Below are 12,625 nucleotides of genomic sequence, written 5' to 3'. Positions count from 1 at the left end.
AACTACAATTATAAATCTGCAAAGAACTGAAGTTAGAAATCTCTATGAAGAACAATCCTGAACTACTAAAAATATGTATTTCTTGAAAACTCTTCTTTATTATTTTAATGTACAAAAATACCACCATTTTATAAATATGGTAGCTATTATCAACTTAGGGAAAAAATTATACTGGAGATAAAAATGAAGTGAAAGTTATTCCAGAAAATTCTCAGAATTTTCTCAAATTCAGCATGTTTTACATGACTGATGATCTAAAACAGGTGGTAAAAGATATTAGTAGTTCAATCCTGATTTATTTTATAATTGCTTCTATGATTCTTAATTTCTTTTTTGGAACTAGAGACTAAACCTAGAAGCATTCTTCTACTGAGTTACATCCCCACAAATCTTTTGAAACATTTTGAGATAGGGTCTCATTAAATTACCCAGGGAGGCCTCAAAATTTTCAATCCTCCTGCCTCAGCCTCCAGAGTAGCTTAGATTACAGGTGTGTGCCACAGGGGCTGGGGAGGGCTGTCTGTGATTCTTAATTCTTGATTCTCACTAAGCAGAATGAAATGGTTAAAAAGATCTTACTTGGAGTAGGTTTTATTTTCTGAAGGAAGCTGCACAGCATACGGACACACTGTCCTAGAAAGAGAAAGTTAAAATATTTTAGCAAAACATTTTGGTGGGCATACAATAAGTATTCCTATGCTTTGGAATTTTTAAAGCTTTTCATATCCATGATTTAATTTAATCTTCTTCAAAAAAACCTAGTTGGTTATGTTGGTTTGGTATTATTTTTCCCATTTACTAATGAGCTCACCAAAGATCAAAAAGGCTAAGTGGCTTGTCAAGATTAATGTTAGCTAGTAGTATAGGTAGATATTTAACTGAAGATCTAGTTACAAATTCAACATCTTTTTAAAAACTATACTATGGCACTTCCCTAATACAATGACCATTTTTAATAATAAGTAATGCTAAAAACATATTTTCGTGTGGAAATTTTTGTTTAGCTGGTCATTATGATTAATTGTCGTTATTGTTATATTACCGTTAATTAATTCCAAGGTCTTAATTCAGGTATACTCAATTATAATATTTTACTTTACTTCTTTTTTATAGAAACTATTAGAAAAGATACATATTCATTTGAATCATTCTTTATATTCATTTCAGTCTGGCTCAAGAGCAGCTTATAAATATTAAGTTCTATGTGTTGAAGCACTAGGAATTTTAAGGACAGAGAGGGTTAACAATGAATTCCCTGTGGCCTTAGCAGGTGAGTTCTTCCTAGCAAACACCTGAGGTTTGAGAAGCAGGGTCCTGAGGGGATGGCATGCATTTTCTTTCTGCTCTGCTTCATATTACCTCATTCTTGCCTTTTACATTATCTACTCTTTCTTCTACCTCCTTCATTTCATATCCAATCTTGGATACTGGAAATGCAATTGATAGCTAAAACGACCAAGGGTTCTCTACACCGGCTATCTATCATTTTTGTTTAGGTGTAGTTTTCCACAATTACTGAACATGATCAGTATTTCCTTAGAGTGCCTCCCCCACAGGAGGGACAGATCCAACAGTAGCACACGGGGATATTCAAAATCATAAATTAAGACTCCTCAAATGGTCAGGTTCTTCAGTCCGACTGCCATGTAAACTGGTCAACAGCACTGCCAGGAACTGTCTTGGGGACAATTCTTTTTTATATGAATAGGGATGACAAATAATATAAGCTAGTGTCCCTTTTTCCTTTATTAATGTATAAACAAAATCAATTCATTGAAACCTTTATTGAGCACATAACTTTGTAAAATTTCCTTGGTAATACTACCTGAATCATATAACACAAAATAGACTGAAGCATATAATTACATTACTTATGTTGTAAATACTATATGTCTGTTATACAGGAGAGCAATTAGATTGAGATAGCTGAAATTATCTTCCTATAAATGGTTACCTTTGTGAGGAAGGTTGCAGAGTACCATCTTTAATCATGTGCCATCTTAAGTCATGCCCTTGGATGGGTAAAGGGGTTATTTCTTCTTTGGTGCCATATGTCATGTAATTAGATGGCTGGGAATATAATAAAAAGAATAAATAATTTGCTTCAAAAGTGCAATGTGAAAGCAGAAATAAAACAAAACATAGCAAATTTCAAGGAAAATGAACTGAAAAATCCAGTAAAAGTAACTGATATGACAAAAATGTTTTAGAATAATTTCTTTAACCAATTAGCACTTCTTTTCTTAAACTTATTTAAAGTAAGATAAAATGACTTATTTCTCATATTTTAATGAGCAACATTTTAAGTGACATTAAGAAATCAAAACATAATGAGAAAATGAAGCAAATTTGCAACTTTCAAGTTTATTTGAAAAAAAAAAAGCCCCTTTATTCAAAATTCAAATAGCCATTTCAAACGTTGATATCTCAAATACCCAAGCAGTGGCAGTACTAGAAGCATGACCAATAATATTAATAAACAGACAAAGATAACAGCAGCTTACTTTTACATAATCCTTTATGTCACCAAGTCAAGCATTTATTTGCACCATTAGATTTAATCTTTTTTTTTTTTTTGCGGTATTGGGGATCGAACTAGATTTAATCTTTACAAGGCTAATTTATTTGGAGTGTCTTTATAATTTTGAGAGTGTGGTTAAAATATGGACCTATCAGTTACTACTCTTACTGGTATCCTCAAATCAGTTGCTGATGTCACTGATTCTATGCGGAACCACCATTTTCTTGCATGGTTAAGGATGAACATTTGGACTAGAATTTCATAAAGATGGACTTCTGCCTTAGTTTGTCTACAGAGCTAACTCTTCATAAAATGCAAGTTAGTAACAGCTATCATTTATTAAGTCCTTACAAGGCTAGGAACACTATCTACATTTCTTACTCCTTCCAAGGATTCTGCACATTAATTAGTTTTTCTAGATAAGGACACTCAGTTCTCATCCAACAAGTATTTTGTTCTTGAGCCTTAAGTGGCAGGGCCCTATGTCAAACAGCTATTAATTGTTGAAAGGGAAACCTACCATATCTCAAATACCCAAGCAGTGGTATTTTCATAAGAGAAGAGGAAAGTTGAGTGTGATTACTTTTGTATTTCTGATTCTGTGTTTGACATTTTAATAGACAAACCATTTTTAAAGCAATAAATTTAAGTTAGGACCCAAGTGCATGATGCATGGTTAAGACCCCCAATCTGGGGAAGGGTAGTCTTAAAATCAGACTTAAAGCTATTTTAAAAGAAATGATTGCTAAGTAGTCAACATGCAGATAATCCAATAATGAGCACGATGTTTTAGAAAAGTAAAGGTAGGCGTCGGTCGGAACTTCTGCCTACTTGCTGCAGTTTCCGCAGGTGCCCCAATCTCCTTGGAGTTGCAGCCTGGAAGTCTGTTCACAGGACGCAGGATTCAAGAGAGGAGATAGTGAGAGACTTGGGACCAACTCAAAGCCGCCGGGTGAGTCTCTCCCATTGGGGAGGCATCCCAGATGGGGCAGAAGCCCCGGAACACAGGGAACTTTGTGTAGTAGAGTTGTTCGGCGAGATGCCCCTCCCCCCACTGGAGCGGTAAACACGGACAACTGGGATCATTGTAGAGGAGGCGGCTCAGCACAGCGCTGGGACTCGGAGCAACCACTGGGGCTCCGGGCGGCTGCCTGAGGAGGAGCAGCGTGGGGAGCTGTTTGGACTCAGAGCGACCGCTTCTGAACACCGGGGGGTTGCCCGGAGGAAGAGGAGGAGCGTGGCGGGTCGCTTGGTCTAGGAGTGACCGCATCAGAGCCACAGGCGGTTGCCAGAGGAGGAGGCGAGTGGTGAGTTGTTTGGACTCAAAGCGACCGCTCCTGAACACCGGTGGCCTGCCTGGAGGAGGAGCGCGATGGGTCACTTGGTCTCCAAGAGACAGCTCCTGAACGCCCGGGGGGCTACCCCGAGGAGGAGGAGGAACAGGGCGGGTCACTTGGACTCGGAGTGACTGCCTAGGGCTATGGGCAGTTGGTGGGAGGAGGAGACGCACAGTGAGTTGCTTGGACTCCTAGTGACTGTGTTGGAACACCGGGCGGCTGTCCGGAGGAAGAGGTGTGTGGCGGGTCTCTGGGACTCAGAGCTATTGTACAGGGCTCCAGGTGGCGGCTCAGAGGAGGGGCCGTATAGCCAGGCGATTAGGTGCAGAGCAGGGTCCCAGGACCTAGGTGGCTTTTTGGTGGAAGAGCCGCACAGAGACACACTTGGGGGGGAGCGAAGATTCCAGGACTGCAGGCAGATTCTCTGAGGAGAGGCAGCCTAAGGAGACTCGTCTGCGAAGGGTGAGGCTCCCAGGCCCAGGAGATAGGTCCGGGCCCCTGGGAACGTTGCAGAGGAAGACAGACCAGCCCAGGCGGTAGTTGTAGATTGAGGGGAACCTCTAGGAGGGGAACTGACCAGTGACACCTCCCCACCGGGTGAGTCTTCCCTGCCGGGTGAGGTTTTCCCACAAGGACGGTAAAACCAGAGACACAGGAACAAACAGGCCTTGCCTCAGCCCGCAGCCTAGTTCCCCTTTGGATGACCATTGGTCAACAAGTGGAGACACCTCTGACCACTAGCAGGGAATATACCCCACCTGAGGGTCACCACACCTAGAGAGGCAGCTTCTTCGTGGAGCTCCGCATTATCAACTTCCTCCAAGACTTCAGGCCACTGAAGGATAAGAGGGGATATACTAGCAATCTTCAGGGACATTATAAGTCAATAGAGGAAATCTGCAATATCTTAATGACCCACTGATTCCTGAACAATATGAGAAAACAAGGGAAGAAAATGCCCCAAACAAATCTAGATGTTACATCAATAAAATCCAATGACAGCATGGCAGAAGAAATGACAGAAAGGGAGTTCAGAATGTACATAATTAAAATGATCAGGGAAGCAAACGATGAGATGAAAGAGCAAATGCAGGCATTGAATGATGAGATGAAAGAGCAAATGCAGGCATTGAATGATAGCACCAATCGCAGTTAAAAGAGCAAATACAGGAAGCAAAAGATCATTTCAATAAAGAGTTAGAGATATTGAAAAAAAACCAAACAGAAATCCTTGAAACGAAGGAAACAATAAACCAAATTAAGAACTCCATAGAAAGCATAACCAATAGGATAGAACACCTGGAAGACAGAACTTCAGATATTGAAGACAAAATATTTAACCTTGAAAACAAAGTTGAACAAACAGAGAAGATGGTAAGAAATCATGAACAGAATCTGCAAGAACTATGGGATATCATAAAAAGGCCAAATTTGAGAATTATTGGGATTGAGGAAGGCTTAGAGAAACAAACCAAAGGAATGAACAATCTATTCAATGAAATAATATCAGAAAATTTCCCAAATCTGAAGAATGAAATGAAAAATCAAGTTCAAGAGGCTTATAGGACTCCAAATACACAAAATTACAACAGACCCACACCAAGGCACATTATAATGAAAATACCTAACATACAAAATAAAGACAGAATTTTAAAGGCTGTGAGAGAAAAGAACCAAATTACATTCAGGGGGAAACCAACATGGATATCAGAGATTTTTCAATCCAGACCCTAAAAGCTAGAAGGCCCTGGAACAACATTTTTCAAGCTCTGGAAGAAAATGGATGCCAACCAAGAATCTTATACCCAGCAAAACTTACCTTCAAATTTGATGATGAAATAAAATCTTTCCATGATAAACAAAAGCTAAAAGAATTTACAAAAAGAAAGCCAGCATTACAGAACATTCTTAGCAAAATATTCCATGAGGAAGAGATAAAAAACAAAGAAGCAAATCAGCAAAGGGAGGAATTATCCTAAAGGAACTGTCAAATAAAGGAGGAACCAAGTTGTGTCAAAAAAATTAATAAATAAATAAATAAAATTTAAAAAATGAACCAAATGACCAGGAATACAAATCATATCTCAATAATAACCCTGAATGTTAATGGCCTGAATTCATCAATCAAAAGACATAGACTCGCAGATTGGATTAAAAAGAAAGATCCAACAATATGTTGCCTGCAAGAGACTCACCTCATAGAAAGAGATGCCCATAGACTAAAGTTGAAAGGATGGAGAAAAACATACCATGCACATGGACTCAGCAAAAAAGCTGGAGTATCCATCCTCATTTCAGATAATGTGGACTTCAAGTCAAAGTTAGTCAGAAGGGATAAAGAAGGACATTTCATACTGCTTAAGGGAAGCATAAATCAGCAAGATATAACAATCATAAACATCTATGCCCCAAACAGTGGCTCATCCATGTATGTCAAACAAATCCTTCTCAATTTTAGAAACCAAATAGACCATAACACAATAATACTAGGTGATTTTAACACGCCTCTCTCACCACTGGACAGATCTTCCAAACAAAAATTGAACAAAGAAACCATAGATCTCAATAACACAATCAATAATTTAGACTTAACAGACATTTATAGAATATACCATCCAACCAAGAGCGAATACACTTTCTTCTCAGCAGCACATGGATCCTTCTTGTCGGGGTACTGCAGGCCCCCAGCCCTTCGGCGTGGCCAAGATGGCGCCTGGCAAGGTGCCAAGGAAGTGCTGAGAACAAAACCAGGTACCTCCAGCAGACTAATACTCTCTGCCAACAAGTGGCGTATTTTGAGGAAGTTAATGTGATTGGCCATGGGTCCTCGTGGACACTGCATGATTGCTATATCCACACTATTGTGCTCCATTACTGTCCATGCTTTCCCCTCGTGATCTATAAGCTGATTGGTTGTTGTATGTAATGTAAGGCGCTTGCAAGAGCGGCCCGCGGCTGCTGGCCAGCCAGAAGAAGCAGACTGCGGAAAATAAAGAACTTGCCCTGATCCGGTTTCGTGTTTCTCTGCGGGCAGGGGACGCGACACCTTCTATAAAATAGACCATATATTATGCCACAAAGCTAATGTTAGCAAATACAAGAAGATAGAGACACTATCTTGTATTCTATCAGATCATAATGGATTGAAGTTAGAAATAAATGAAAGAGTAAAAAACAGAAACTACTCCAACACCTGGAGATTAAACAACATGCTATTATATGATGAATGGATAACAGAAGATATTAGGAAGGAAATTAAAAAATTCTTAGAGGTCAATGAGAACAAAGAAACATCATATCAAAATCTCTGGGACACTATGAAAGCAGTACTTAGAGGAAAATTTATTTCATGGAGCGCATTTAATAAAGAAGTAAAACTCAACAAATAAACGACCTAACACTACAGCTCAAAGCCCTAGAAAAAGAAGAACAGACCAACACCAAAAGTAGTAGAAGACAGGAAATAGTTAAACTCAGAGCTGAAATCAACGAAATTGAAACAAAAGAAACAATACAAAAAATTGACAAAATAAATAGTTGGTTCTTCGAAAAAATAAACAAAATTGATAAACCTTTAGCCACACTAACAAAGAGAAGACGAGAGAAAACCCAAATCACTAAAATTCGGAATGAACAAGGAAATATCACAACGGACACGACTGAAATACAAAAAATAATTAGAAGCTTTTTTGAAAATCTATACTCCAACAAAATAGAAAATTTCGAAGACATCAACAGGTTTCTAGAGACATATGAATTGCCTAAACTGAACGAGGAGGACATACACAATTTAAATAGACCAATTTCAAGTAATGAAATAGAAGAAGTCATCAATAGCCTACCAACAAAGAAAAGTCCAGGACCAGATGGGTTCTCAGCCGAGTTCTACAAAACCTTTAAAGAAGAGCTCATTCCAATACTCCTCAAAGTATTCCATAGAAGAGGAGGGAACCCTCCCAAACTCATTCCATGAAGCCAATATTACCCTGATACCTAAACCAGACAGAGACACATCGAGGAAAGAAAATTTCAGACCAATGTCCTTAATGAACATCGACGCAAAAATTTTAAACAAAATTTTAGCAAATCACATACAAAAACATATTAAAAAGATCATGCACCATGATCAAGTGGGTTTCATCCCAGGGATGCAAGGTTGGTTCAACATCAGGAAATCAATAAATGTAATTCACCATATCAATAGACTTAAAGTCAAGAATCACATGATTATTTCAATAGATGCAGAAAAAGCATTTGATAAAATACAGCACCCCTTCATGCTCAAAACACTAGAAAAAATAGGGATAGTGGGAACGTTCCTTAACATTGTAAAGGCCATCTATGCTAAGCCCATGGCTAATATCATTCTAAATGGTGAAAAACTGAAAGCATTCCCCCTTAAAACTGGAACAAGGCAGGGATGCCCTCTTTCACCACTTCTTTTCAATATCGTCCTTGAAACTCTAGACAGAGCAATTAGACAGACCAAAGAAATTAAAGGGATACGAATAGGAAAAGAAGAACTCAAACTATCCCTATTTGCTGATGATATGATTATATACTTAGAGGAACCAGAAAATTCCACCAGAAAACTTTTAGATCTCATAAGTGAATTCAGTAAAGTAGCAGGATATAAGATCAATGCACATAAATCTAATGCATTTTTATACATAAGTGATGAATCTTCAGAAAGAGAAATTAGGAAAATTACCCCATTCACAATAGCATCGAAAAAAATAAAATACTTGGGAATCAATCTCACAAAAGAGGTGAAAGACCTCTACAATGAGAACTACAGAACACTAAAGAAAGAAATTCAAGAAAACCTTAGAAGATGGAAAGATCTCCCATGTTCTTGGATAGGAAGAATTCATATTGTCAAAATGGCCATACTACCAAAAGTGCTATATAGATTCAATGCAATTCCAATTAAAATCCCAATGATGTACCTTACAGAAATAGAGCAAGCAATTATGAAATTCATCTGGAAGAATAACAAACCCAGAATAGCTAAAGCAATCCTTGGCAGAAAGAGTGAAGCAGGGGGTATCGCAATACCAGATCTTCAACTCTACTACAAAGCAATAGTAACAAAAACAGCATGGTATTGGTACCAAAATAGAAAGGTGGATCAATGGTACAGCATAGAGGACACGGACACAAACCCAAATAAATAAATTTTCTCATACTAGACAAAGGGGCCAAAAATATGCAATGGAGAAAAGATAGCCTCTTCAACAAATGGTGCTGGGAAAACTGGAAATCCATATGCAACAGAATGAAACTAAACCCATATCTCTCACCATGCACGAAACTAACTCAAAATGGATTAAGGACCTCGGAAGCAGACCAGAGACCTTGCATCTTATAGAAGAAAAAGTAGGTCCAGAGCTTCAACATGTCGGCTTAGGACCAGACTTCCTCAACAGGACTCCCATAGCACAAGAAATAAAAGCAAGAATCAATAACTGGGATAGATTCAAACTAAAAAGCTTTCTCTCAGCAAAGGAAACTATCAGCAATGCAAAGAAAGAGCCTACAGAGTGGGAGAAAATCTTTGCCAATCATACTAAAGATAGAGCACTAATCTCCAGAATCTATAAAGAACTCAAAAAACTCTACACCAAGAATGCAAATAATCCAATCGACAAATGGGCTAAGGAAATGAATAGACACTTCACAGAAGAAGATCTACAAGCAATCAACAAACATATGGAAAAATGTTCAACATCTCTAGTAATAAGAGAAAGGCAAATCAAAACCACCCTAAGATTCCATCTCACCCCAATTAGAATGGCGATTATCAAGAATACAAGCAACAACAGGTGTTGGCGAGGATGTGGGGAGAAAGGTACACTCATACATTGCTGGTGGGGCTGCAAATTAGTGCAGCCACTCTGGAAAGCAGTGTGGAGACTCCTTAGAAAACTTGGAATGGAACCACCATTTGACCCAGCTATGCCACTCCTTGGCCTATACCCAAAGGACTTAAAATCAGCATATTACAGAGATACAGCCACACCAATGTTCATAGCTGCTCAGTTCACAATAGCCAGATTGTGGAACCAACCTAGATGTCCTTCAATTGATGAATGGATAAAGAAACTGTGGTATATATATATATATACAATGGAATATTACTCAGCCATAAAGAATGATAAAATTATGGCATTTGCAGGCAAATGGATGAAACTGGAGAATATCATGCTAAGTGAGATAAGCCAATCTCAAAAAACCAAAGGACGAATGATATCGCTAATAAGTGGATGATGACACATAATGGGGGGTGGGAGGGGTTAGTGTTAGGGTTAGAGTTAGGGTTAGGGAGGGGGGCAAGAATGGAGGAAGGAAGGACTATATAGAGGGAAAAGAGGGGTGAGAGGGGTGGGGGGGAAGGGAAAAAATAACAGAATGAATCAAACAACATTACCCTATGTAAATTTATGATTACACAAATGGTATGCCTTTACGCCATGTAAAACCAGAGAAACAACATGTATCCCATGTTTACAATAAAAAAATAAAAAATTAAAAAATTAAAAAATTAAAAATAAAGATAAAAAAATTAAAAAAAAAGAAAAGTAAAGGTAAATGTAAGAGGATGCTATCCATTAATTCTTATAAAATGCATGATTTCCAACAATGTCATCAGTGGCAATTCTTTAAAAAATAGTCATAAAAAGTCAAATAGCTTCTGCATTTAAAAAGAAATGATTATATTATTCTTTTAAAGTACAAGCACTATAACCTTTAGTAGTCCAAGTCTGCTTTTTTGAAAACAATACTTAAGTGTATTTTATTCATCTATCTCATACAGTCAGACAACCAACCATCTAGATGCTAATAACAAATGATTTCCTGGATTTGGCAGGACCAATCTGGCCATTCAGAGGGACTGTAAATAGGCAAACCTTTTATATTTTGGATATATTATATAAAAGTGTCACCAAGAGATTATTCTTCATAGTCCAAATAATTTATATATAGAGAGATTAAAGCAACTGCAATTCAAATGTGGCAATGCAAAAAGATCTCATATTTATTACCTGCTTTGTGTTCACTTTTGAATCTGCCAAGTTCTTAGTCTCAATTATATCAAAATCAGAATTAAAGCTGTAATATTTAAAAAGAAATAATTATTACTCTTTTAAAGTATAAGCACTATAACAGGCTTTACTATCTATACAAAATAAACATAAGAGAATGAGATCCACTTATCTATTCTTATAAAATGTGTAATTTCTAATGATATAACCAGAAGATAGATATGGTTTAGGGTCTGGATTACATATACTCCCCCCACTTTTTGAATAGCAGCTAGATTTCAGCTAACTATATAAGGGGGCAATTAAAATGGGGACTATTATCATTAAAACATTCATAAACATAATCATAAAAAAGACATAATACACTTACTTCCTTTGGTTCTCCCCAATTTCTTAATTTTTATTAAATATATATAGACTCATCTGATATTACTATACCTCCTTATTTATATATTAATGAAAGAATACTAGTCAGCTTTTTATTTTCTAAAATACCCTAATATCAAACTGTTTAATATTATAAGATTTGTTTGTTTCTCTAATCATTTGGCAAATTTTTAATGAGTATTTATCAGGCACTACTGTATGTAAAACCATTACTGAGGCAAATTATACTTAATTTCCAGACATTATCCCAATTGCCTAAATTATCCTGGGATGTTGTGGCCTCACAAAATTGAGTATATGCACAGGGATAGCTGCAAAAAGGGTTTGCTTTTATGCCCTCTGCTAGCCACTGTTTTGCCACTTTTAACATAAATCAATGCGCACATGTACCCAAATGCTGTCTGATGACATAAATTTTAAGGATTTTCTGAAAGTATAATTAAAAGCATATAAAAGTCCTAGAACTGTGTGAAAAGTTAAATTAAAATTGTAACATTCATATTTATAAGAAACCTGACAATATTAACAGCGTTTTTTTTTTTTTTAACAATGATTCTGATAGATCTAATGATATATAGAAAAGGAAGAGTCACATTAACCTCATTACATCTAAATGGTATCACCAGACCTTAAGTCTGGCACATAAGGCACACAATAGATAATAAGAAATAATGCTTTGTTAATTTATTTTCAGTTAATTTCCTGGACTTACGCTGCTGACGTGTCATACCTGCTCAATTCAGTCTGGGTTTCAGCTTCCATCCGCTGTTCTGTAAAATTCTTTTTTCTTTTGGCAGGTGTATAATATCGATACTGTGACAGGAAGGATTTTGCTTCTGTTTTTAAAGTGCGTGGCGTGAATGGCAATTGTTTGTTAGAAAAGAGTTCAGAATGTTTATCCAAAAGATCCCTACTGGGTGCCTTTGAAATGACTAACTGAAAGCGGTGAGAATTTGGGAACGTGCTCCTGGGCCTTCTGCCATGCACGTTTCCGGAGCATGGTTTCCTGGGGCTGGAGGCTACATAGTCCATGCTGGATGGGGAGGAACTGGAGTTTTCAACACCACTCATGAGGATTTTATCAGACTTAGGCAGACTTAGGTGTAGTCTCTCTGAAGGTACGAGTGACTGTTCAAAGGATGGACATCCATTCACTTCTTCTATTAACACATCCTGGTCTTGCGGTTCCCCTGAGGGCTAAGAACATTTGATAGTCATCAACTGCATTGGAAATTCACAAAATTGGGGATTTCAGATTAATTTACACATATAACTCATTTATTCTTCACACAAACTTTTGAACAGTGGTACAGTTTACACCTGCTGCCTCTTTT

General features: G+C 37.5%; 1 protein-coding gene across 2 annotated transcripts in view; it reads right to left on the bottom strand.

The window, feature by feature from the left end:
- Spata7 (spermatogenesis associated 7) overlaps positions 1-12,625 on the bottom strand; it is a 41,122-nt gene that overhangs the window by 8,104 nt on the left and 20,393 nt on the right. For both annotated transcript variants that reach the window (XM_047541139.1, XM_047541138.1), the window contains 4 exons: positions 12,022-12,488; positions 10,905-10,971; positions 1,955-2,070; positions 580-633 (listed from right to left, as the gene is read on the bottom strand). In XM_047541139.1, coding sequence (XP_047397095.1) covers positions 580-633; positions 1,955-2,070; positions 10,905-10,971; positions 12,022-12,488 — 704 coding nt within the window. The remainder of the gene's footprint in view (positions 1-579; positions 634-1,954; positions 2,071-10,904; positions 10,972-12,021; positions 12,489-12,625) is intronic.

Source organism: Sciurus carolinensis, chromosome 2 (assembly GCF_902686445.1).
Source record: "Sciurus carolinensis chromosome 2, mSciCar1.2, whole genome shotgun sequence".
Lineage (NCBI taxonomy): Eukaryota > Metazoa > Chordata > Mammalia > Rodentia > Sciuridae > Sciurus > Sciurus carolinensis.
This window is presented reverse-complemented; position numbering and strand designations above follow the sequence as displayed.